The 26,551-nt window shown below is 41.0% G+C and overlaps 1 protein-coding gene across 3 annotated transcripts in view; it reads left to right on the top strand.

Moving 5' to 3' along the window:
* The first annotated feature begins 349 nt into the window (after positions 1-349).
* ro60 (Ro60, Y RNA binding protein) overlaps positions 350-26,551 on the top strand; it is a 33,234-nt gene continuing 7,032 nt past the window's right edge. The window contains exons 1-6 of one of the 3 annotated variants that reach the window (XM_078561737.1): positions 350-530; positions 5,701-6,316; positions 11,067-11,287; positions 20,633-20,779; positions 22,356-22,493; positions 22,583-22,702. In XM_078561737.1, the coding sequence (XP_078417863.1) occupies positions 525-530; positions 5,701-6,316; positions 11,067-11,287; positions 20,633-20,779; positions 22,356-22,493; positions 22,583-22,702 (1,248 nt within the window). In that variant the 5' untranslated portion in view covers positions 350-524. Of the gene's footprint in view, positions 531-3,092; positions 3,203-5,700; positions 6,317-11,066; positions 11,288-20,632; positions 20,780-22,355; positions 22,494-22,582; positions 22,703-26,551 lie in introns of those variants that run through there. The other 2 variants (XM_078561736.1, XM_078561738.1) reach the window with 2 other exon arrangements.

Below are 26,551 nucleotides of genomic sequence, written 5' to 3'. Positions count from 1 at the left end.
ACCTGTAAATTACTGAGTTGGTTGGGCCATGATGCACTTGGGGAGCTGCTGAGGATGTGAAAAGTACAAATGCTTGTTTCTTTTAAAACCCAGGGCATGGAGGAAAAAAAATACATTTCGCTCAATGCTCTGCCTGAGAGGAGTGATGGGGGGATATAAAGTATTTCTTAATGGATAAGTAACTATGGGCTCAATGGCCTTGTTCACTGAATTTACCTTGTGCCCACTGGGAGATGTGTGGGGGACAAGGATGCTGAGTGGGAGGGTGAAGCCTGCGGCCGTTCCCACTGTGGCCGCGGGTGGCGCTGCGGAGCGGGGAAGCTGATTGGTTGGCGATGACATCAGGGACGAGTGGAAGCCCGGATGTTGCTGTGGTAACGGTCGGCGGTGAGAGAGGCTCGTGAGTGAAGGGAAGGGAAGGCAGTTGGGGGGGTGTTAGAGACAGAGAGAGAGAGAGAGAGGGGTTCACCGGGAGCGGTGTATGCACCTTTACCAGAGACACGTCCAGCGATAGGGATCGGAACATGGAGGTAATCTGTATATCTTGTTTTCTGATGTCACTCGGAATATTAGGTGTGTTAACTGGGATTTAAACTGCCCCCGCCCAGGACCAGGGAACCCAAAGCGGCTGTCGTGATTCATTCGCTGCTGACTGGGAGCAAACAGGCCTCTAACGGTCGAGGGGGCTGAGAGATGTTCACATGTCTTACCCGCCTTTGTGCTGGTGCTGTGTAATATCATATATTCGTCATAAACGGTAATGATGGGACTTGAGGCTTGAAACTTTTGTTGTGGTGAGGAACCGAGCAAATCGCTCCCTGCCTTCCAGAGAGACACATCTAATCCCCCCCCCCCCCGCCACCCTCTCCTCTCCTGGCAATAGCGATCAGGGCACTGGACGATATACCAAAAGATTTCCACATCTCTGCCGGCTTCATATATCCATCCAAAGTGTCATCAGGCTGAGTCTTTTCATTTTCATTAATTGCAATTCCTTTCAAATTCAAACCCGAGAGGAGTGCTGGAAAGTTCCAGATATCTTCACCGTTGACACTTCGCTGGGTCGCAATCTTGAACAGTTAACTGGATGATGTAAAAATAACGTTAAAAGTGCTCTGAAGAAATGGTGTTTGAAGCCCCAATAAATTTTAATGAGTAGTTGGCTAAGAGAAGGAGCTTGCCATATGTAGAATCGTTGTGCAGTTCATGTCCTGTCTGTCACCTTCTGAATTCTTGAAGCACATTACAGGAATATTTTGTACTCCTATTGTGTTGAAATCATAAAGACACATAAAAATGAATAGGACTGTTGCTAGCCAGCGGAAATTTTTTTTTTTAGTTTTTGGAGGTTGATATGCTCACTGCTACTGAGTTAGAAATGATTCAGAGCTCCTGCTTGGCATCCAAGAATATCAGGATACTTATTTACAATTATTTCACTAAAGATGCTGACAGATTATTATGCGTCTTTGTAGTACCTAAACTTGCTGTTTGGCAAGCACATCAGTGCAAAAGATAAGGCTGAAGCATTTGCTACAACCTTCAGCCAGAAGTGTCGAGTGGATGATCCATCTTTGCCTCCTCCAGAGATCCCCAGCACCATAGATGCCAGTCTTCAGCCAATTCGATTCACTCCACGTGACATCAAGAAATGGCTGAAGGCACTGGATAGTGCAAAGGCTATGGGCCCTGAGAATATTCTGCCAATAGTACCGAAGACTTGTGCTCCAGAACTTGCCGTACCCTTAGCCAAGCTGTTCCAGTACATTTACAACACTAGCATTTACCTGGCTATGTGGAAAATTGTCCAGGTATGGCCTGTACACAAAAAGGACAAGTCCAACCCGAGCAGTTACCTCCCCATCAGTCTGCTCTTGATCATCAGTAAGGTAATAGAAGAAGCCATCAACAGTGCTATCAAGTGGCACTTACTTAGCAATAACCTGCTCACTGACATCCAGTTTGGGTTCCGCAGGGCCACTGAACTCCTGACCTCATTACAGCCTTGGACAAAACATGGACAAAAGAGCTGAACTCCTGAGGTGAGGTGAGAGGGACTGCCCTTAATGTCAAGGCAGCATTTGAATGATTGTGGCATCAAGGAGCCCTAACAAAACTGGAGACAATGGGAATCAGGGAGAAAACTCTCCACTGGTTGGAATCATAGCTAGCACAAAGGAAGATGGTTGTGGTTGTTGGAGGTGAGTCATTTCAGTTCCAGGAGTTCCTCAGGGTCGTGTCCTCGGCCCAACCAACTTCAGCTGCTTCATCAACCTTCCTTCCATCATTAGATCAGAAGTGAGGATGTTTACCGATGATTGCACAGTGTTCAGCAGCATTCGTGGCTCCTCAGATACTGGAGCAGTCCATGTCCAAATGCAGCAAGACCTGGACAATATCTAGGCTTGAGCTGACAAGTGGCAAGTAACATTTGCACCACACAAGTGCCAGACAATGACCATCTCCAACAAGAGAGAATCTAACCATTGCCCCTTGACGTTCAATGGCATTACCATCACTGAATCCCCCACTATCAACATCAAAAACTGAACTGGACTAGCCATATAAATACTGAAGCTACAAGAGCAGGTCAGAGGCTAGGAATCCTGCGTTGAGTAACTCACTTCCTGACTCCCAAAGCCTGTCCACCATCTACAAGGCACAGTTGAGGAGTGTGATGGAATACTCCCCACTTGCCTGGATGAGTGCAGCTCTAACAACACTCAAGAAGCTTGACACCATCCAGGACAAAGCCGCCCACTTGACTGGCACTGCATCCACAAACATTCACTCTCTCTGCCACCAACGCACAGTAGCAGCAGTGTGTACCATCTACAAATGCACTGCAGGAATTCACCAAGGCTCCTTTGACAGCACCTACCAAACCCATGACCAGTAGCATCTAGAAGGACAAGGGCAGCAGAGATATGGGAACACCACCACCTGGAAGTCCCCCTCCAAGTTATTCACCATTCTGACTTGGAAATAAAGCGCCGTTCCTTCACCGTCGCTGGGTCAAAATCCTGGAACTCCCTTCCTAACAGCACTGTGGGTGTACCTATACCACACGGATTGCAGTGGTTTAAAAAAAAAAATCAGCTCACCACCACCTTCTCAAGGGCAACTAGGGATGGGCAATAAATGCTGGCCTAGCCAGCGAAGCTCACATCCCGTGAATGAATTTAAAAAAAGAAATGCGATGGTAGGGGCAATTATTTTTGTTTTTAACATCTTGAGAGAGAAAATGTCAAATTCAACATGCAAAGGAGGCCCTGATTTTGAGTATTATCCTGTCTTTTCATATAACTGTTGTATATTTTATAACCCAATCAGCATTAATGCAGGGCAAAATTTTCCAGCTGATTTGTCCAAGTAATTTTACACCCCAGTTTCAAAAATTTTCTTAGTGTGTGCAGCTTGCTATTATGTTATTGTAAATCTTTTATCATCCTTCAGCTCTTTGTGTCTGAAAAGTATATACAGATTATTCAGCACATGAAATAATTCGCAATTCAATGCAAATCTTTTTAGTGAAAACAAACATTTTCAAGTGCAAAAAAAACTTGCAATTATATAGCATCTTTCATGTCCACTGGATGTCTGTGTTTTACAGTCAATGAAGTTCTTTTGAAATGTAATCATTGTTGTAATGTAAGAAACAATTTGGCAGCCAATTTGGGCACAGCAAGCTCCCACAAGCAGCAGTGTGATAATGACCAGATAATCTTCATTTTTGTGATATTGATTCATGGACAATTATGGCAAAGATAGCAAGGATGACGCCCCTGTTCTTTGAAACAGGATCTTTTACGTGCATCAGAGTGGGCCTCGGTTTAATGTTTCATCCAAAAGGCAACAGGTCCAATGGCAAAGCACTCCCTCAGTACTGCATTGAATTTCAGCCCAGATTCTTGTGCTCAAGTCCTGAAGTGGGACTTGAACCCATAAACTTTGATTCTGAGGGGAGAGTGCCAGCAACTGAACCAAGGCTGACACAAGTACAATAGGAAAGTGCTCCAAGTTGGTGTATGAGTCTCCTGTAAATCTAGTCATTAAAATGAAGCTGACAAGAAATAAGGAGCAAGTAATATTGGCTGAAATGCAGAAACAATGATAGAGACTACAATAGCTGTGGGCTTGGAAATGTGTTGCCCAATTCTTATTTTGGTATTCTGTAAGAACCGTGTATATAAGCAATCTCAATTGTTTTTGGGCATTTTAATTAGTACAAGTTATTTCAGTTAAACTGAATCATTACATTTTTAAAAGAGATCAGTTAATCTTTGCGGTGGTGCTATTTGAGGTGGACATGTCAGCTTGAATCTGGCTCTTGTATTGTGCAGCTGAAGCACTAGAACCTGCCCATAGTGTCAGTTTAACAGCTTTTCTGGAGGATGGGAGCATTGATAACCCAGCAATTACCTTAATCCAGAATAGAATATGCAGTCAAGTGCTGGGGCTTGAACCCTTGGTCTTTATGATTCTGATGTGATTGTTGCAAACTGTCAAGTTGGCATTGCATTTATTGTAAGCAGGGGTGTTGTAAGGGAAATTCTTCTAAATATTTTTAATCAGTGTAGTAACACATGCATCGTTGGAGCTCTTGGAAGATAACATTGTGTAGTAGAAAAGTTAAACAAATTAACAGTGTGTATTTTCTGACCTTTATATATTTCTGAATCTCAGAAGGAAAATAAAATTTAGCATTTATACCGTTACCTTAGCATTAGGTTTGGGCATCTACCAAAATAAGAATAGCTAACTAACTCAGAGTCAGGTCCTGATCTGAAGCACCAATGCATCAATCTCAAGCAGTGTGAGACAACATTCAGAGACCAGTTCTCACTGGTCTGAGCTTACACTGGATGCAGCCTACTCTTTTGTCGTACCTCCTGGAATCACAATGGTGCATGGAAGACTCTTTAATATTATGAGAAAGCAGATCTTCCCAGTATTAAAAACAAATTACTCAGTGGGTAGAGCTCCTTTATGCTTGAACACTGTGTGACATTAGCAAAACACAGTTGGCATTGTAGTTTTGCTCTCCTGAATGTACTTGGCACTCCATGGATGTGACTTGAGACTGGTAACTGCTGTATAGTTGCACTTACTTTCCTTGGGGTTCCTCCATAGTTCAGGAATCAACTTTGAATTTTGTGCAAGTCTCTAAAATGTTATATATTATCCTTAGTAATTTTGCAATAAATCAAAGAAAGAAATGAAACCCCATGTTAATTCATTAAGCCTGCAAAAATCGTTGTTTACTTTCTTAGAATCTGTCACAGCTTTTTATGGATCTAGTGATTTTTTTTTTAAAAAGGTGATCTCAGCATTGATTGTTTTGATTCCTTCTGAGCACTGTATTTTTAGTGCTCAACTGTAAAGTGTAGATGACCAGATAACCAAATAATGGAATACATAAAACCATGTATGCTGTAATTAAGGCAAATAGCAAATTCTTTGGAAGGGAACCTAGATAAATACACGAAGGAGAAAAGAATAGAAAGATATACTGATCAGTTTAGTTGGTAGGGTTTGTGTGGCACATAAATACTGGCATAGACCAGTTAGGGCTAATGTCTGTTTCTGTCCTGTAAATTCTATGTTACTTGGTATGGCAATAAAAAAAAGAAATTATGTCTACTTTTTGTTTAGGTTAGCCTTGGTATTCATAAAATATATTCTTTTTCCATTCAACAGCGTATCACAGATGGACTCAAAGCTGTTAGAATGTCATCAGAGCCTGAAGTGCACCAGACAGAACTATTGAATGACCAGCATGCACTAAAGGCCGAAGGTGGTTACGTGTGGCAAGTGACTGACATGATCCGCCTGCGCCGGTTTCTCTGTTTTGGTTCTGAGGGTGGGAAATACTACACCAATGAGGAAAAACTTAAGAAGGAAAATGCTCAGGCCATATTGAGACTGATAGAAGAAGGTAAAGGGGTTGAAGTTGTCCAGGAAATAAAGACATTCGGTATTGAAGGAAGAGCGGCTACGCAAGATCCTACTTTGTTCGCTTTGGCTCTTTGCACACAGTGCTCAGATGCTACCACAAAACAAGCTGCGTACAAAGCTCTAGCAGAAATCTGCCGCATTCCAACCCATCTTTTCACATATATCCAGTTTCGAAAGGATCTCTGTGGAGGAATGAAATGTGGTATATGGGGAAGAGCCCTGAGGAAAGCAGTGGCAAACTGGTACAACAGTAAAGATGGGATGGCTATTGCTATGGCAGTTACGAAGTACAAGCGGAGAGCAGGATGGTCACACAAAGATTTGCTTCGGTTGTCACATCTGAAGCCAGCTAATGAAGGTGAATAACATTGTGTAGCACTTTTTTTCCCCCCAACATTTTCACTGCCCCTCTAGAGGCTGCAGTTTCTCAGCGTGGTCCAGTTCCATCGGTACCAGAAACTTACTCTGTGGTAAACTGGAAGTCAGTCTTATTCCCATCTAACGTTCATATGCAAGCACTTTCCGGACAATTACAATGCTCAAACCATTGCCGTAGCTGAGACTTGTTAACTTGATACAGGCTGGGTATTGAAGTTGGGAGTTTATCAGTGTTACACTTAGCAATTCCATCACTCACTCAGTCTCTGAGAGACTTTGGGTGAATAAAATTGAAGTTTCCACCAAAATAATTATTTCATTTTAAGATATTGCAGCATAACCTGATTTGGGAGAAAAAGATCTGGCAAAAACAGTGGAATAATCAGTTCATATTATCAGTGGTCCTTAATGACCTACTGCATGCCACAATATTTAAATTTATCTTATTGAAAGTGCATGCTTGCGAGTTGGGAGCTGGCCATTTCCTATAGTCTTAACTGTCCTAACAGTATCAGACGTTGTCAAGTTCAGTTTTCCTCCCTCTGTGTCTATGGCAGGTGTTCTTTAAAATGACATGCTTTATGACATACTTTATGCTTTTTCTGCTATTTTCCAGAATGCAATTTTTATACATGTTAAATTTCCATAAATATCATGGAGTTCTGTTTGCTGTTTTATTTTTTTCTTTGTATTTTCTGATTCATCTTGCTTCCAACTTCTGTAATCCTTTCTGTGACTTTTTCTCTTTCATGAAACGAAAGGAAACTACTGTTTTTAATTAATTTAACTTTTATGTTCTCTTTTTCCCTCTTTCTTTTATTTTGTTTAATCTTTGTTTTCCAGCCATTTGCTGATTGAGGATATCCAAGTAATGTGTCATTAAGTGTTTTATGAATTGTCCTCTGTAATCTCTCATAAATTGGCTAGGGTGACTACCAACTGATAATTTAAATTTTCTTCCCTTTTCCAATCGTGGCCTAGAATCATGGTTTTGCGAATTGCAGTGGGTCCTGTCATTCATTGATAGAGGAGTTGAAAGATTGTATTCTTACCGAGCAAGTGAGAATTGGTTTATGAAGGAGGGTGGACACAAACTTTGTTTGCTTATATCTTGTGTCTCTGTTTGTTGATTGACTAGTTTGCTAATAAGCTTGCATTTGTTGTTTAAATGTGCTTTTCTAATAAATTCCAGACTATATAAAGCAGTGATGCCATGAATAAGTAACCATGCAAGGAACTTTAAAAACTAAATAAAACTTGGTGGTTTCTGTTCTCGAGTATTACCGTGCAACTGTGACAGATATTGGTTGGCGCTGTGGGGTGCAAACAACTGTAGACTGTTTGCATCCTCAGCCAATCCAGTTGTGTGGCTTGCCCAAATGCATTGCTAAAGACCCAAAGCCTGTATTGGTGCAATTTTTTTTGTCTTTCTCATTGTGCTTGAATTGGTCTAGATCATACCAATTCACCATCTAGGAGAAGTCAAGGCTGTGTACTTTTAAACCCAAGTGTCATTTATATAAGAACGTTAGAAGTAAGCCATTCGGCCCTACAATGTGCTTTGCCATTCAATGAAATAGATCATGGCTGTTCTTATTGTGGCCTCAACTCTACTTTCCTGCCTGCTCCCCATAACCCATGACTCTCTCATGGATCAAAAATCTGTCTAACTCAGCCTTGAATGTATTTGATGACCCAGCCTCCACTGCACTCTGGGGAAGAGAATCCAAAGAGATAATGACCCTCTGAGAGAAGAAATTCTTCCTCATCTCCATATTAAATGGGAGACTCCTTATTCTGAAACTTTGCCCCCCTAGTTCTAGACTTTCCCTTGAGGGGAAATATCCTCTCAGCATCTACCCTATCAAGCCCTCTCAGAATCTTCTATGTTTCAGCATGATGATACTTCATTCTTCTAAACTCATTCTTCTAAATATAGGCCCAGCCTGCTCGAACTTTCCTCATAAGACAAACTCTCCATCCCAGGAATCAGCCAGTGAACCTTCTCTGAACTGCTCCAATGCAAATATACCCCTCCTTAAGTAAGTAGACCAAAACTGTACACACTACTCCAGGTACGGTCTCACCAATGCCTTGTATAGTTGTAACAAAACGTGTCTACTTTTATACTCCACCCCCCTTATAATTAAGACCAACATTCCATTTTCCTTCCCAATTACATGCTGTACCTGCACGCTAACTTTATATGATTCATGTATGAGGCCGTCCAGATCCCTCCAAACCACAGCATTCTGTGGACTCTTTTAATTTAAATAATCTACTTTTCTATCCCCTTCACCAAGTGGATTACCTCACATTTCTCACATTGTGCTTCATCTGCCAAATTTTTGCTCACTCAGTAAACCTATCTATATCCCTTTGCAGAATCTTTGTCTTCCTCACAACTTGCTTTCCTACCTATCTTTGTATCATCAGCAAATTTAACAACCATATCTTTGGTCCCTTCATCCAAGTCATTTATATAAATTGTTAAAGACTGAGGCCTCGGCATTGATCCTTGTAACACACAATGTGGTCCCGGATTATTTGAGTATGAGGGATGGTTTGGTGCAAATAGAAAGGACCTGGGGAGAAATCCCCCTACTGAATTGCTTTAGTGATCTTGGTGCTGTTATGTGAGGGTCTGTGGGCTGGATTACCTCATCGAACTGACTTAAGAAGGACAAGGAGATGCAATCATAACTTGAGTATGTTAACGGGGGAAAAAGGGAATTGCAGAATGTATCCAGTTTTCATAGAAGCATAGAATGGCCACAGCACAGTATTAAGAAACCTATACTTAAAAAAAAAAGTTAAGTTCAGAGGTTGGGAACTTCAGTTCCCGACGAACCTTGGGCCTCATGCACATGCGCTGGCTGGGAAATGGCCACACATGCGCAGTTGGGTTTTTTTACGTTCTTCACCATTGTAGTGAGTTTGTCCCAGGGAGCAGGACATTGGAGGGGGATAGGTAGAAGGTCCCAAACCAGGGAGGGGGACAGGGAGATGTCCCAGGTAAGGGATGAATACAGGGGACAAGAATAGTTCCCATTAAGTGATGTTAAAGAAAGGAGCAGAATAATAGGCTCCAAATTCAAGAAAAAGCTTCAGGGAGCAGATTTTGAACAAAGTGGCCCTGAATATCTGAGAAGGCAGCAGAAAGTTGCTGACTTCATGCTGCGGGCCGTTGGGACAAAGATATCTCTTTAGAGCAGTTATTCTATTTGGCACGGTGTATGCGGAAGGTGAAGCTTGAGTGTACTCAGTAATCCAGGGGGAAGGAAGGTGAGATTGAAACCCTGTGAGATGGGTTGTTGTTGAAGCCGCCTGACTAGGAGTGACTTTTGGAAAGAATTCCAAGGCGAGATCCTCAAAAGTGGAGGTTGGAAACTCTCTTCAGAAGATAAAGTTTCAGTGAGATCGGTTCACAATGTGACGAACATCTGGGTGGGTTGTTGAGAAATCCATGAAATCTGTTTTGGTCGCATCTGTCATCCATTGTGTAGTTTGGTGTGTCCAACCACAGTTCGCCTGTTAATTCACATGTACCTCATACTTACCCTGAATGTTAGAGTATAAGATAAATATTGTAAATTGTTTTATCTTTCTGAAGTTGTATAGTAAAGTTTATTTTTGTTTGTTCTAAAACTCTGGAATCTTGCAACTTTATTCACTTAGTAAGCATCTTGAATCTCAAATTTTATTTACTTTAAACAAAACTTTGTTGGTCCCTAACCTGATCTCCACCCCACATCCCAGGGTCTGACCAAGGATCATAACAACAGAAACAGGCCATTTAGCCTATTTTGTCCATAGTGGCTCTGCAGCAACTGCTCATTTAGTCCCATTTCCCCACCCTTTCCCCATAGCTCTGGAAATGTTATCTCTTCAGGTGCTTACCCAATTCTCTGTTGAAAGCCACTATTGAATCTGCCTCTATCTCACACTCAGGCAGTGCATTCCAGATCCTAGCCATTTGCTGCCTAAAAACATTTCTCCTCATGTTGTCATTGGCTCTTATGCCATTTGCCTTAAATCTGTCTCACCTGGCTCTTGGGCCATTTCACCAGTGGGGACAGTTTTTCTCTCTATTCTGACTACATACCTCATAATTTTGAACAACTCTATCAAATTTCCTCTCAAATTTCCCTTCAAGGAGAATAACCATAGCTTCTCCAATCTATTCATGTAACTAAGGTACCCTCCTTACTAGAACCATTCTCGTCAATCTTTTCTGCACCCTCTCTAACACCCTCTTCACATCATTCCTAAAGTGTGGTGTCCAGAATTGAACATAAAGGGCTGAATTTTACCACCGGCTTCAGGACCCCAACGCCAGGGCAAAACGCATACTTGCTGACAGTAGAACTGGCTCGGTGAATTTTCTGGGGGGGCGGCTACCAATAAAAATCCAAATCTACACTGTGCAGGAGTTTTATTTAAACGTAGTTCAGTTTGCTAAGTGACGCAGTGGGGATGAAGTGAAGTAAACAAATCAAGATATAGGTAGATATGCTCAGATAAAACTGCAAAATTAGTACCATTTTGGGTTTTATTTTCCTTGATTATTGGGGAAACTTTGGTTTGAAGAAAATAAAGTGACTAGAATTTAATGCGAGTATGGTACTGTTTCGTTTCAGAATACACCAGTGTATATTGAAAGAATCCAAAAACATTGTCCCACAGTGAAGTTGGAGAATGGTATTTTAAGTTGATTGATTTTTTTCTAGATCTCACTTTGGTTACCAAGTATATTATGAAAGGTTGGAAGGAGGTTGAAGAAGCCTACAAGGATAAAGACAACTCAGATGGAATCCAGAGGCTATTGAAGTATTTTGAGGCTCTGGAGAGAGTAAAGATCACCCAAGATGAACATGAGGTTGCTCAACTTATTGGGGAGTACAGATTGGTCAAGGAACATCTACTGACTAATCACCTGAAATCACAGGAGGTGAGTGAATAAATACTTTGTTCCTTGCTCACTAGACAGAGAATAAAATTAATGACATCTCCATCTGATTTATCAACAGCTACCTGAACATCTATGATAGTATTTGTAGATTAGTTGTGAATCCAACTAAGAGGAAAACAATCTTTAATTTCCATTCCACCAAATGGCATTTTCTAATTGACAAAAAGCAGCCCATCTCACTGCTGTTGAATTAGTTGCCACCATGTATGACAATATTCCAGAAAAACACGATTATTTTGACACAAATGTTACTCTGGGATGCTGCAGAGGTGATGTTATTAGAAAAAAATTTGGATGGTAAATTTGTTCCCTTAAGAATGCATTATTGAAAAATGCTTTTTCACACTTACTTAATAGGTGAATTTTGACAGTGACTTGTTTAGATACCTCCATGCTGGTTATACAAACAAGTTTTAAAAAAATTTTTACACTGTGGGCGTCGTTGTCTAGGCCAGCGTTTATTGCCCAACTCTAATTACCCTTGAGAAGGTGTTGGTGAGCCGCCTTCTTGAACCGCTGCAACCCATGTGTTGTAGGCACACCCACAGTGCTGTTTGGAAGGGATTTTGACCCAGTGACAGTGAATGAACACCTATAGTTCCAAGTCAGGATGGTGTGTGGCTTGGAGAGGAAATTGCAGGTGGCGGTGTTCAGGTGGAATCTACTCATGTCTTTCTAGGTGGTAGAGGTCACAAGCGCTGTTGAGGAGCCTCGGTGAGTTGCTGCAGCGCATCTTGTAGATGGAACACACTGCTACCACTGTGTGTCAGTGGTGGAGGGAGTGAATGTTGAAGGTGGTGGATGTGGTGCCAATCAAGCCTCTGCTTTGTCCTGGATGATGTCGAGCTTCTTGTGTTGTTGGAGCTGCACTCATTTAGGCAAGTGAAGAATATTCCATCACACTGCTGACTTGTGCCTTATAGATGGTGGACAGGCTTTGGGAGTCAAAAGCTGAGTTACTCGCCTCAGAATTCTCAGCCTCTGACCTGCTCTTGTAGCTACAGTATTTATATCGCTACTCCAGTTCAGTTTCTGGTCAATGGTAACCCCCAAGATGTTGATAGTGGGGGATTCAGCGATGATAATGCCTTTGAATGTCAGGGGATGATGGTTGGATTCTCTTTTGTTGGAGTTGGTCATTGCCAAGCATTTTTGTGGCACAAATGATACTTGCCACTTATCAACCCAAGTCTGAATGTTATCCAGGTCTTTCTGCAAATGGGCAGAGACTGCTTTAGTATCTAAGGAGCCGTGAATGGTGCTGAAAGTAAGAGGAGTGTTAATGCTAAACTTATTTAGTATGTTGTCAACTATTTCCTGTAGGAAAAATCATACATAAAACTAATTTTCATTAGTGTCGTGTAGTAGGGCTCTTTAGTGACATTCTTAATTCATCATCTCAAATTGCTTCCAGCAATAGCAACGGATCTGTAATCACCAGAACATCAACATAGTGTTAGGTTGCTTTCAGTCCAGACAAAACCTATAATAGGCTGTGTGTTTTGTAATTCAAGTGGACATAGAATGATGATTTTATTTCATTAATGGGATTTGAGTGTCACTAGCTAGGCTAGCATTTATTGTCATTGCCATTGGGATGGTGGTGGTGAGCTGCCTTCTTGAACCGCTGAAGTCCATGTGGTGTAGGTACACCCACAGTGCTGTTAGGGAGGGAGTTGCAGGATTTTGACCCAGCAACAGTTCAGTAATACTGATATATTTCCAAGTCAGGATGGTGAGTGGCTTGAAGGGGAACTTCCAGGTGGTGGTATTCCCATCTATCTGCTGCTCTTGTCCTTCTAGATGGTAGTGGTTGTGGGTTTGGAAGGTGCTGTCAAAGGAGCCTTGGTGAATTCCTGCAGTGCGTCTTGTAGATGGTACACACTGCTGCCACTGTGCATTGGTGGTGGAGGGAGTGAATGTTTGTGGATTGGGTGCCAATCAAGCCGGCTGCTTTGTCCTGTATGGTGTCAAGCTTCTTGCGTGCTGTTGGAGCTTCAGTCATCCAGGAAAATGGAGAGTATTCCATCACACTCCTGACTTGTGCCTTTTAGATGGTGGATATGTTTCAGGGAGTCAGGAGGTGAGTTACTCGTTGCAGGATTCCTAGTTTTGACTAGCTCTTGTAGCCACTGTATTTATATGGCTAGTCCAGTTCAGTTTCTGCAGAATAACACTAAACCTTACTGAACTAGTGCACCTATGTGAAAATCTCACTCTCCTCTCGCCTTTGCTATTCTCTCTCACTTTCGCTCCTCTCTTGCCTTCATTCTTGTTCATTGTATATTAATTGTACTTGATCATATGCAGGTGGTGGGCTTTAACAGGGGATTCGATTGTGCCCTTATAAAAAGGAATAGACTGAAACTGTGGTTGTTTGGGTGCATGCTTGAAATGTGCATCTTCGTAAATAAATGCCTATAAAAGTTTGTAAAGATTGGCTCTAGTTCTATCCTTCACCATTTGGCTTTCTGGAATATAACATGATAGCAGAGGATGGTTGCCGAAAGATGAAGATTGGAAACAAAACATTTTTCAGGCAGAAAACTAAGATTCCTAGTGGCCATTGTAGAAAATGGCAAAAACTAATTGTAAATTGTCAGGTTATTATTACCCTCCAATGTGCTTGGTGTCTGAACCATATGACCAGTGGAAGAATTAAATGGATATATGGACATGGATTATGTCCTTACCAAAGAGAAAACATGATATGGCCTTGGGGCTGTCACTTCCAACAAAAAGTAAGATCAGAAACAAACTATTACGTGAGATGAAAGCAAAAAACTGCGGATGCTGGAAATCCAAAATAAAAATACCTGGAAAAACTCAGCAGGTCTGGCAGCATCTACCTGTCCCACCCACCCCCCCTTAAACCAGCTTATATTTCACCTCTTTTTTATTTTTACTTAGTTCTGTTGAAGAGTCAGAGTCATACGGACTCGAAATGTTAACTGTGTTCCTCTCTGCAGATGCTGCCAGACCTGCTGAGTTTTTCCAGGTATTTTTATTTTTATTATGTGTGATGGATGTCTGTCAGTTGGATAGTGATGAAAATTTTTGTCGTCCTTATTATTATTGGATGAAATCTAGAAGGATGATTTTATTAAGTGCTTGTGAAACAAGGTCAGAATTTGATAGATTTTGGAAACTGATGGTCATTCCATGGAAGAATACAGCATGGATGTGAGCAGATTGTATAACAGACTGACAAAATTCAATTTGGAGATCCCTGGATCGGTACTTGCATTTAAATTACTGGATTGTACTAAAGTGTCTCATGGACAAGTAACTGGTGTTTGGTTCTCAGAGGAGTCCCTGTTAGATCAGATTTCTGCTGCTTTAAAAAAAATCCTGAGGAAACAGTCATTTCCTTTAGCAGTTTTGAAACAAATGAAGCATCCACGAAAACAAAAAAAATAGAAGACTCGATGATTGTCAGACTTCTGAATAGTCCAGATGTTGGACATGAGCATCAAAGGAGGGAGACAGAGATAAAACAGACAGAGTGAAGGTTAAAGCATCTTTAGTAGATCCAACTATTATAGCAGAAGACAAAATCAAAACAAAAATAATAGGCGAATGAATTCCGGGAATGCCCAAGGAACAGTTTTAATAGGTGCTTCAGGGGTAATTTTAAGTGTCATAATGCAGTGAACTGACCAAAGTGAGTCAGTCAGCCTTCAAACTGACTTATGGTGCAGAGAATTCTGAGGAAGAGGATGAAGATAATGATGAATCCAAACAAATTATACTGGTCACGAAGTTTTAGTCTTATGATGAATGTGTTAGTTGCAAAATCCAGTAACACTGCAATACTAGATATTGCTTGTACTTCAATGGCATTTGGGCAGATGGGTTAAAATGTTATCTTGATTCACTAAATAGTGAAGATTGACTCAAGATTAAGGAATATAAAAGTACTACTTGCTTTAGGTTTAGCGATGGCAAAGCATTGAGGTAATTCAAGGGAATTGTAATTCCATGTAAAATAGCTAATAAATACTGATGTAGTCACTAGTAAGATACCTATGCTGTTGAAACCTTCCATGAAAGAGGAACAAATGAAACTTGACATAGATCATCATAAGATAATTATATTTGGAAAGTCAGCCGATCTGCAGTTTACGCAGTCAGGCCATTATTGTATCATCTTAAAATCTGATGTTTCTCATTACATCGGAGAGGAAAAAAACTAATTGCCTTAAAGTATATGGTCAATTTGCTAACCCTGCTTGTCAAAGATCAAAAATCCTACCAAATGATGCAGGTGTATTGATGAAGGAAAGAAAAGGAAAAGAAATCCTGCACTCCAGATCCCCAAAATTGTGCAACATCCTGCCCCATGTTCCCAAAGGTCTGTGGGTTGAGAATCAGCCTGTTCAGTCACATGAAGAACCATGGCAGAAACTCAGGACCATTAGTGAATGTCGTCCTCAAATTGAGGAACAGCCAGCGATGACGATGTTTGATGTGCAGGATAAAGGGTAATAGAAGAGATTAGCAAGAAGTGTTAAATCTGTAAAAATAATTGGAGGCTGACTCCACATCCTATTGTAATTCTTGCATTGGCAAGTGACTTCAATGAAGTAGTTCCATGGATCTGAATGTACGGGACAAAGACAGAAATATATTCATTCTATGTTATAGACCAGGTGACCAGATTTAGTCTGCTTAAATAAAACGTTGTAAGAACAAAAGGGCTATTCTAGACAAAATCATGGAGAAATGGATAGGGACTGGACTTGGAACACTAGCAAAGTTTCTGACTGTTAACGGAGGGGAATTTGCCAATGAAGAATTCAGAAGCATTGGTGAAAATGTGAACTTCATGCTCATAAATACAGCAGCTGAAAGTCCATTCAGCAATGGACTTTGTGAAAGGAATCATACAGTGATTGATGAAATGCTGAATAAAATTTTAGTCGACCAACCATACTGCAAGTTGACACCCACTCTGGCATGGGCAGCTCATGCAAAAAAAATTCAGTTCGGGTAGTTGAAGGGTGTAGGCCCTATCAATTAGTCTATGGGTGAATTTCCAAATTGCTTTCTGTTTTGTGGGATAGTCCTCCTGCACCAGAAGATACTACAGTTAGTTCAATTTTTTCTGAATATTTGAATGTTTTATATGCAACAGACACACTTTCATCAAGACAGAGATCTCAGAGAAAATCCAAAGACACTGAGGCATTGTCTAAGACCATCTGAGGGAGATTTAATGTTCTATAAACAAGAGGGTCATAGGGATCACAAAAGCTCTGGTAAGGTAATAGGTTATGATGATAAGACAGTATTTTCTAAACATGGCATAAACGGTCATTCTTCACGATTAATCAGAATTAAATACAATATCTCGGATTCTGAGCAGCTGATCAAAGTAAATGTGGCTCCTAGTACTTCAAATGCTGATATGTTTGTGATTAAAAGTCCTAAAGAACAAAACACACACCCATATGTACAAATGTATATACGAATTAGGAGCAGGAGTAGGCCATTCAGTCCCTTAAGTCATTCCGCCATTTGTTAATATCGTGGATGATCTGATTGTGGCCTCAACTCTATATTCCTGTCTATCCCTTATACCCTTTGGCTCCCTTGTCAATCAAGAATCTACCTAACTCAGCCTTAAAAACATTCAGTGACTCTGCCTCCACTGCTTTCTGGGGAAGTGAATTCCACAGACCAACTGAGGGAAAAAAATTCTCCTCATTTGTTCTTAAATGGGGGCTAACCTCTTCATCCCAGGAATCAATCAAATGAACCTTCTCTGAAGTGCTTCTAATGCTATTGTACCCTTTCTTGAGTAAGGAGACCAAACTGTACACAATACTCCAGATGTGGTCTCACTAACACACTATACAACTGTATCAAAACTTCACTACTTTTATATTACCCTCTCTTTACAATATGCTTAAACATTCCATTTGTTTTCCTAATCACTTCTTGCACCTGTGTACTAACTTCTTGTGATTCATGTACCAGGACATCTCGATCCCTCTGTACCGCTGAGTTCTGCAATCTCTCTCCATTTGGATAATATGCTGCTTTTCTATTCTTCCTGCGAAGTGGACAAGTTCACATTTTCTCACATTACATTCCATCTGCTAATTTTTGCCCACTCACTTAATCTGTCTATATCCTTTTTCAGACTCCTTATGTCCTCTTCACAACTTACTTTCCTACTTATCTTTGTGTCATCAGCAAATTTAGCAACCATATATTCAGCCCCTTCATCCTAGTCATTGACATGGATTGTAAATGGTTGAGGCCCCGGCACTGACCCCTGTGGCATTCTACTGGTTTATATCTTGCCTGCCCAAAAATGACCCATTTATCCCTACTCTTTGCTTCCTGTTAGCTAGCTAATCCTTTATCAATGCTAACATGTTACACCTGCATCATGAACTTCTTATGTAGTAATCTTTGAGGTGACACCTTATCAAAATGCCTTTTGGAAATCCAAGTACACCCATCTACAGGTTTCCCCCTTATCCACATTCCTTGTTACTTCCTCAAAGAACTTTAATAAATTAGTCAAACACTATTTACCTTTCACAAAACCATGCTGAATCTACCCAAATGCATTAAGATTTTCTAAGTGCTCTGCTATAACCTTCTTAATAGATTCTCTCACTTTCCATGTGACAGATGTTAGGCAAACTGGCCTGTAGTTTCCTGCTTTTTGTCTCTCTCCTCTCTTGAATGGAGGCATTACATTCACTAATTTCTAATCTGGAGATACATTTGCTATTTTCAAATCTGATGAGACCGTTCCAGAATCAAGGGCTGGATAGTGGTAATATCAGTAATGATAGAGCTATCACAGCCCCAGGCCAATTGCCCAGAATGGATACTCATGTGGCATATCTATCAGAAGTGTCTTCTGAATGGAGAGATGCAATAAATGCAGGACATGTAGTAAAATGTCCAGCAAGCTGAAATATTAGTTGAATGTTCACCATTATGGCCAAGAATTGAGGTCCATAGACTGGCAGATTGAGGTGAAAGAGGGAGAGCAAGAAAGGGCAGTACAAATACTGATAATAGTGATCTGGGAAATGACTGTTGCATCAGAAAACTATCATGTACCTGAGAAAGAGCCCCCACTAGTGCAAAAGGGAGATCTTAGTTCTCCAGATAGACATAAATGTGCAATTTGAAGCCATAGCTTAAATAGAATAGACAATTAAATAAAGGCCACAGAACTGTCTTGCAACAGACTAGAAGCAGATCCTCATTATCATTATATTTTGGTGGTTACCAACAAAGCTGAAGATAAACTACTAAGAGAAACAAAACAAGGAGAGTTAGCTAGCGAGAATTTAGCATTTATTCTGAGGTACCAGACAAGTGGATTTGTACTCCTTATAATTGGGACTTATAAGGCTAAAGCCGAGTCTTGTTGCTAGGGGTTTTGAAACATGACTGGGTGATATGGAGATTAGAGTGGGTTCTCCCACAGTTGGGAAAGTATTCTTAGAAGTATTTTTAGCTGTTTTGGCCACTTATTTATGGGAATGCATCAATTAACATAAAAACCATGTATAGTGGGCGATATTTTTCAGAAGTGTTTCTGAAATGGTCAAAAGAGGTAGCAAATGCAGAAGGAAGACTACGGAAGCTACGCAAATATGTCAGTGGCTGAATGATGCTTCAAGGAATGGTATTTTTCAATGAGATCTGTTTTGCTGAAAGTAAATTGTAATTAGTAATTAGTTTTCAACTAAACCCAGACCCTGCAGTGTTTTATTTGGGCCATAAAGGAAAACTTTCACCTATCTTCATGATGCATGTTGATGATTTCTTTTGGGTGGTAGTGCAAAATTTGAGAAATATATGATGAATAAGGTTAGAGTAGAATTTAAAGGGCTTTTAGGGTGTTTAAATATATTGGTTAAGATTAAATAAAGTAAGTCTGGAATAACTTTAGATCAACAATTGTATTTAGAGCATGTTCCTCCCATCCTGGTTAACCATACTAGGTCATCACTGGAAGATGATATGTCTAAAGAGAGAGCGATTGCGAAACTTGATTGATCATTTGAACTGGTTGTCTGCTTGGATTAGACGTAATGCTAATTTTGATGTGTTGGCTTTAAGGATTATGATGAAATACCCTAAGTTAGAGAATGTTTTAAAGGCAACTAAAACGTTAAGTAAGTTAAATCTGAAGAAATGTGCACTTAAGTTCCTATCCTTGGAAGACCCAAAGAACCTAGTCATTTTTGGCGATGCTTCAGATGCTAATTTTCCTGATGAGTATTCTAGTGCAGCTGGTTTCATAATATTTCTGATGGGTGAGAATGGGAAATGTTGTCCTTTAGCTTGGGAAGTGAAGAAAGTAAAAAGGGCTGTTAAAAGTTCCTGGGCTTCCAAAACACTGCTCTTGAGGAGGCAGTGGATATGGGATTCTATTTGTCAAATATTTAAGTGAGATTCTATACAATGGGCATTCGGAAGATTGTATACTCATTGAATGTAATATAGGTAATCAGTCTTTGTGGGATAATGTACACTCTACAAACAGTCTGACTGAGAAAAGATTACATATTGACCTTGCTGGCTTGAAATAAATGCTGGAAAGAAAGGAAATCTCTAAAATTAAATGGGCGGATACAAGCCATTAACTGTCAGATTGTTTTACACAAAGAAATGCGTGTACAAATTAATTGTTGCTTAGGGGGTGCTGGGTTCCTGGTGCAGCTGTAACTCTCGATGTAATGCTTTGTACAGAATGTGGAAGTCTTTGATTTAATTTGTTCTAAAATTTTGGTTGTAAATATAAACTAATTTTTATTCAAAGAGAGAGAAGTAAATCTGTTTAATTTTATATTAACTACATTTAATTGTATGCAGGTTGTAGGCATTAACTGGAGATTCACTTGTGCCCCTATAAATAGGAAAGACTGAAACTGTGGCTGCCAGGTTAGGAGGTGGATGCTGGTAATGTGTACCTCTAAATAAATGCTTATAAAAGTGTATAAGGACTGGTTCCTGTTCTATCCTTCACCAGGCTTTCTGGAATAAACCATCTCTTGCCTTCTTCTTATCTCTCTCTCTCTTTCCCCACCAACCCTCACTGCACGCCCCCCCCACCGCGCCCCCCCCCCCCCCCCCCCCCGACATGACTGAATAGCATACTTATATGTTGAATCCATGCATTCGCTGTATTACATCTCAAAGGACAATTGTACAATGTTGCACTAGTTATGTATTTTTTACTGACCTGAAATGATATATCTTTTTCTCTCTGCACACATGCTGCTAGTGTGCTGAGTATTTCCAGCATTTTCTGTCTTTATAACATGTGTTTTATTTTGTTAGGTATGGAAGGCATTACTGAAGGATATGCCTGTTATTACAATGCTTAGAAATTTGGGGAAAATGACTACAGATTCCATCCTTAAACCAGGAAGTGAAGAGGTTACCATGGTGTGTGAAAGATTGAATAATGAGACTGTCTTAAAGAAGGTATGGTTTTGTATCTAAATATTTGTAATCTTTCAAATGCAGTTGGTAAAGGCAACACAACTTGCTTCCAACCACACCCTTAACAACCGGTATCTATTGAAAAGCAAAGTTAACTTTCTCCTGAACAACACACTCAGCCTTTTCCTTATATGGAAATGTGTACATTTATGCATTTTACAGTTTGTGCTGATTTGCAGATTAATCTATTACAGTGAATTTTATCTACTCTTGCAGATATATAATCAAATATTACACAAGCACCATAATTTATATTTATCACAGCTGAAAATTAGCAGCATTGAGAGAGTGGGTGACATGCTACGGCTCTGTCTGGCCTCTCAGGTGGGCGTAAAAGATTCCATGGCTTTAGTCAAAACTCTCAATCCCTCAACCAACGTAACTAAAATAGATTACCTAGTCGTTACTCCGGATTTTGCGTTAAGAATAAAGGTGAGGCAAATGGATAGCAACTGCTGGAGTCCAAACAAGCTTCTGTTTGACTTTCTCTTCTGCTCCACAAGTTGCTTCCACCATCGGTACTTTTCTGATAGACTTGGCATTGAAATCCATGCAAGCTTCTGTATTTTCCCAGCAAACATGGAAGAAAAAGTTAGGGCTGGTGCATTCAAATGTAAGTGAAATTTTAATGGTGTGATGAGCCTTAATTACTGCCATTCTCTGGCATTCCTTCAGAATTTGTTTAAAAATTGAAATTTTTTTCTACATTTTCTTTCCGTCTCTTACTCATCACTTTTTTAATTCCTTATGTACAATTTAAAAATGATTATATGTATTTGCAAAAATTATCTCTGTGGAATAGTTACATATCAGTTTTTTTGATATAATTAAATATTGTTTAGTTGGTAGCACAGTTATTAGAATGGAAATGCTTTACTGTACATGGTGCCCAACAAGCCATATGGATGATGATCCTGAGTATGATGCTTGGTGTCTACTCAGCTAATCTCAGTTAGAACAATAGTGGAGCATTACTGTTGTCCTTAATGTTTCTTTGCTAGACAAGAAGTTGGCTAAGATTCCTGCTCCTGGCTGCTATCCAATTAATCCTGTTTGTCACGTACAAAGACCATTCACTGATCAGGCTACCCATTGTCAGTTGCTGCTATATAGCCAGTCACTAGGAAATGCAAAGTAGTTTTTAATGAATCACTTTATCCTTGCTTCAGCATTCCTCCCACCTGTCCCCTTTCTGAACCTCTTTCCATATATTCACCTTGAGCTAGGTTTCATGGGCTAGCACTCTGTGAAACCGAGCTAAGAATGAATATTCTTAAGAATTGTCAATATGCTACATGAAGATGGAATCAGGATTAGAGTAGAGCTCTAGATGGTCCTCAATCAAATAATCCATTGATGCTCACTGTTGCATATTAACAATTGCCGTTAGAGTGAAATATTGGAGGCCATTAACTACCCTTAAACTGTACTTAAATACAAGTGACAACCTTCAGGAGAAGAGCAATGAGAGAATAATATTGGCAAGGGAAAAATGCACTGACTCTTTTGTACCATAAATAGATCATGTGCCAATACTGCATTACTGTTTGATTTCTAGGCTCGAATCCATCCATTTCACGTTTTGGTGGCTCTAGAAACATACAAAGGAGGAAAAGGAAACCGAGGAAAGCTAAAGTGGATCCCAGATCCAGAAGTTTTAGTAGCACTTGATCAGGCATTTTATAAAGCTTTCAAGGTAATGATAAATTGTTATTTTACAACCTTGTAACATCTATGTTTTGTGGAAGTAAATTAATTTGAATTATTTTGGATTATTTTTTACAGAATGTAGAACCAACTGGGAAGCGTTTTGTATTGGCCTTAGATGTCAGCTCTTCCATGTGCAGTCAAGTTCTAGGATGCAGAGCACTTTATGCATATAGTGTTGCTGCAGCTATGGCAATGGTAAGACACTTTCACAAAGCACTTCTTGTTTTGGACTTCTCTTGATATCTTGTGCTATTGCTTATAATTGGTATAGTATTTGCATCAAAACCAACAATTTTATGTTGTTTTATTATGGGATGTCAGCATCGCTGGCTAGGCCAGCATTTATTGCCTATACCTAATTGCCTTTGAGAAGGTGCTGGTGAGTTGCCTTCTTGAACCATGACAGTCCCAGGGGTGTAGTAACACCCACAGTGCTGTTAGGGAGGGAGTTCCAGGATTTTGACTCAGCGACAGTGAAAGAACAGTGATATATTTCCAAGTCAGGATGGTGAGTGGCTTGGGGGGGAACTTTCAGGTGCTAGTGTTCCCATTTGTCTGCTGCCCTTGTCCTTTGAGATGGTAGTGATCGTGGGTTTGGAAGGTGCTGCCAAAGAAGCCTTTGAGTTTCTGCAGTGCAGCTTGTAGATGGTACACACTGCTGTCACTGTTCGTTGGTGGTGGAGTGAATGTTTGTGGAAGGGATGCCAATCAAGCAGCCTGCTTTGTCGTGGATGGTGTCAAGCTTCTTGAGTGTTGTTGGAGCTGCACTCATTTAGGCAAGTGGAGAGTATTCCATCACACTCCTGACTTGTGCCTTGTAGATGGTGGAGTCAGGAGGTGAGTTACTCGCCCCAGGGTTCTTAGCCTCTGACCTGCTCTTGTATCCACAGTATTTATATGGCTAGTCCAGTTCAGTTTCTGGTCAACGGTAACCCCCAGGATGTTGATAGTGGGGGATTTAGTGGTGGTAATGCCGTTGAATGTCAAGGGGCGATATTTACATTCTCTCTTGTTGAAGATGGTCATTGCCTGGCACTTGTGTGGCTCAAGTGTTACTTCCCACTTGTCAGCCCAAACCTGGTCCAGGTCTTGCTGCATTTGGACATGGACTGCTTCATTATCTGAGGAGTCACAAATTATGCTGAACATCGTGCAATCATTAGTAAACATCTCCATTTTTGATGGAAGGAAGGTCATTGATGAAGCAGCTGAAGATGGTTGGGCCTAGGACATGATCCTGAGGAACTCCTGCAGCGATGTCCCGGAACGGAGATGATTGACCTCTTAACAACCCCAACCATCTTTTTTTTGTGCTAGGTATGACTCCAACCAGTGGAGAGTTTTCCCCCTGATTCCCATTGATTCCAGTTTTGTTAGGGCTTCTTGATGCCCCACTCGGTCAAATGCTGCCTTGATGTCAAGGGCAGTCACTCTCACCTCACCTCAGGAGTTCAGCTCTTTTGTCCATGTGCGAACCAAGGCTGTAATGAGGTCAGAAGCTGAATTGAGTTTGAGTTGAACCCAAACTGGGCGTCAGTGAGCAGGTTATTGCTGTTTGAAAGCACTGTTGATGACTCTTCCATCACTTTACTGATGATCGAGAGAAGACTAATGGGGCGGTAACTGACCAAGTTGGATTTATCCTGCTTTTTGTGTACAAGACATACCTGGGCAAATTTCCGCATTACTAGATAGATGCCAGTGTTGTAGCTGTACTGGAACAACTTGGCTAGAGGCGTGGGAAGTTCTGGAGCACAAGTATTCAGTACTATTGCCAAAATATTGTCAGGGCTCATAGCCTTTGCAGTATCCAGTGCCTTTGGCAGTTTCTTGATATCATGTGGAGTGATTCGAATTGGCGGAAGACTGGCATCTGTGATGCTGGCGACTGCCGGAGGATTCCAAGATGGATCATCCAATCGGCACTTCTGGCTGAAGATAGTCGTAAATGCTTCAGCCTTATCTTTTGTACTGATGTGCTGGGTCCCTTCATCATTGAGGATGGAGAATTTGTGGAGTCGCCTTCTTCAGTGAGTTGTTTAATTGTCCACCACCATTCACAACTGGATGTGACAGGACTGCAGAGTTTAGATCTGATCCGTTAACTGTGGAATCGCTTAGCTCTGTCTAGCACTAGCTGGTTGTGCTGTTCTGCATGCTATTAGTCCTGTGTTGTACTTTCACCAGTTTGACACCTCATTTAGGTATGCCTGGCGCTGCTCATGACATTCCCTCCTGCACACTTCATTGAACCAGGGTTGATCCTTTGGCTTTGTGGTAACGGTAGAGTGGGGGATATGCTGGGCCATGAGGTTACAGATTGTGGTTGAGTACAATGCTATTGCTGATGGTCCACAGCACCTCATGGATGTCCGTTCTTGAGTTGCTTTATCTGTTCAAAATCTATCCCATTTAGCATGGTGGCAGTGCCACACAACGCGATTGAGGATATCCTCAAGGTGAAGATGGGATTTCATCTGCACAAGGACTTAGTGGTGGTCACCCTTACTGATTCTGTCATGGACAGATGCATCAGCAGCAGGCAGGTTGGTGAGGATGAGGTCAAGTATGTTTTTCACTCTTGTTGGTTCCCTCACCACCTGCCACACACCCAGTCTAGCAGCTATGTCCCTTAGGACTCGGCCAGCTTAATCTGTGGTGATGCTATCGAGACTACCACACCCAGAGTACATTTGGCGTCCTTGCCAGCCTGAGCGCTTCCTCCAAGTGGTGTTCAACATGGAGGAGCACTGATTCATCGGCTGAGGGGATGTGGTATGTGATAATCTGGAGGTGGTTTCCTTGTCCATGTTTGACCTGGTGCCATGAGACTTCATGGGGTCCTAAGTTGATGTTCCAGGGCAACTCCCTCCCGACTGTATACCACTGTGCCGCCACCTCTGCTGGGTCTGACCTGCCGGTGGGACAGGTCCTACCCAGGGATGGTGATGGTGGTTTCTGGGACTTTGTCTGTAAGATATGATTCCGTGAGTATGACTATGTCAGGCTGTTGTTTGACTAGTCTTTGAGACAGCTCTCCCAATTTTGGCACCAGCCCCCAGATGTTAGTAAGGAGGACTTTGCAGGGTCGACAGAGCTGGATTTGCCATTGTTGTTTCCGGTGCCTAGGTCGATGCTGGGTGGTCTGTCCAGTTTCATCCCTTTTTATTGACTTTTTAGTGGATTGATATAACTGAGTGGCTTGCTAGGCTGTTTCAGAGGGCGTTTAAAAGTCAACCATATTACTGCAGATCTGGAGTCACATGTAGGCCAGACCAGGTGAGGACGCCAGATTTCCTTCCCTAAAGTACATTAGTGAACCAGATGGGTTTTTACAACAATGGTTTCATGGTCATCATTAGACTTTTAACTCTTGATTTTTTTTTATATTTGAACCCGAGTCCCCAGAGCATTACCCTGGGTCTCTGGATTACCAGTCTAGTGACAATACCAGTACGCAACCACATCCCCAGATAAGATTCCCAAATTAATCATTATTTGGTATTTACCTCATGAACAGAAAATGTGCTTCCCATTTTTCTTTTGCTTTTCAACTTGTCTTCTATTTTCTTCTAAACCAGTAAATGGTGGGTTTAGCAAGAAATGGTCAGTTGATTTTCCAAAGCTTCTGCTGTTGTGTAAACAGCCTCTAGGTGGCACTTGAAAGTTGGCCTTGTTGAATCATTGCTTTCTCTTGATCCTCTCCTGCCCATACCCTAACTGCCCTGTTTTTAAAAATTCTTTTGTTGGGAAACATTAGTTCAACCTGTAAGTCTAGAGAATTGAAGTGATTAACTGGAACTGTCTACTGATAAATTACCAGTTGCTTCCAGGAAGCATGCAGTAGCACCTAGCTGGAATTAAGCTTTACCCATTTCCTCACTATTGGGCCCCAGGCTGATTTGAAATATTGGATTCTGTTGAAACTACGGAAATAACTTGAACTTATATAGTACCTCTAGTGTCCAAGGAACTTCACAGGAGGGTTATCAAATAAAATTTGATATTGAGTCATAAAAGGGGACATTAGGACAGGGAAATGGG

This window comes from Cetorhinus maximus, chromosome 17 (genome assembly GCF_964194155.1).
Source record: "Cetorhinus maximus chromosome 17, sCetMax3.hap1.1, whole genome shotgun sequence".
NCBI classification, from domain to species: domain Eukaryota; kingdom Metazoa; phylum Chordata; class Chondrichthyes; order Lamniformes; family Cetorhinidae; genus Cetorhinus; species Cetorhinus maximus.
This window is presented reverse-complemented; position numbering and strand designations above follow the sequence as displayed.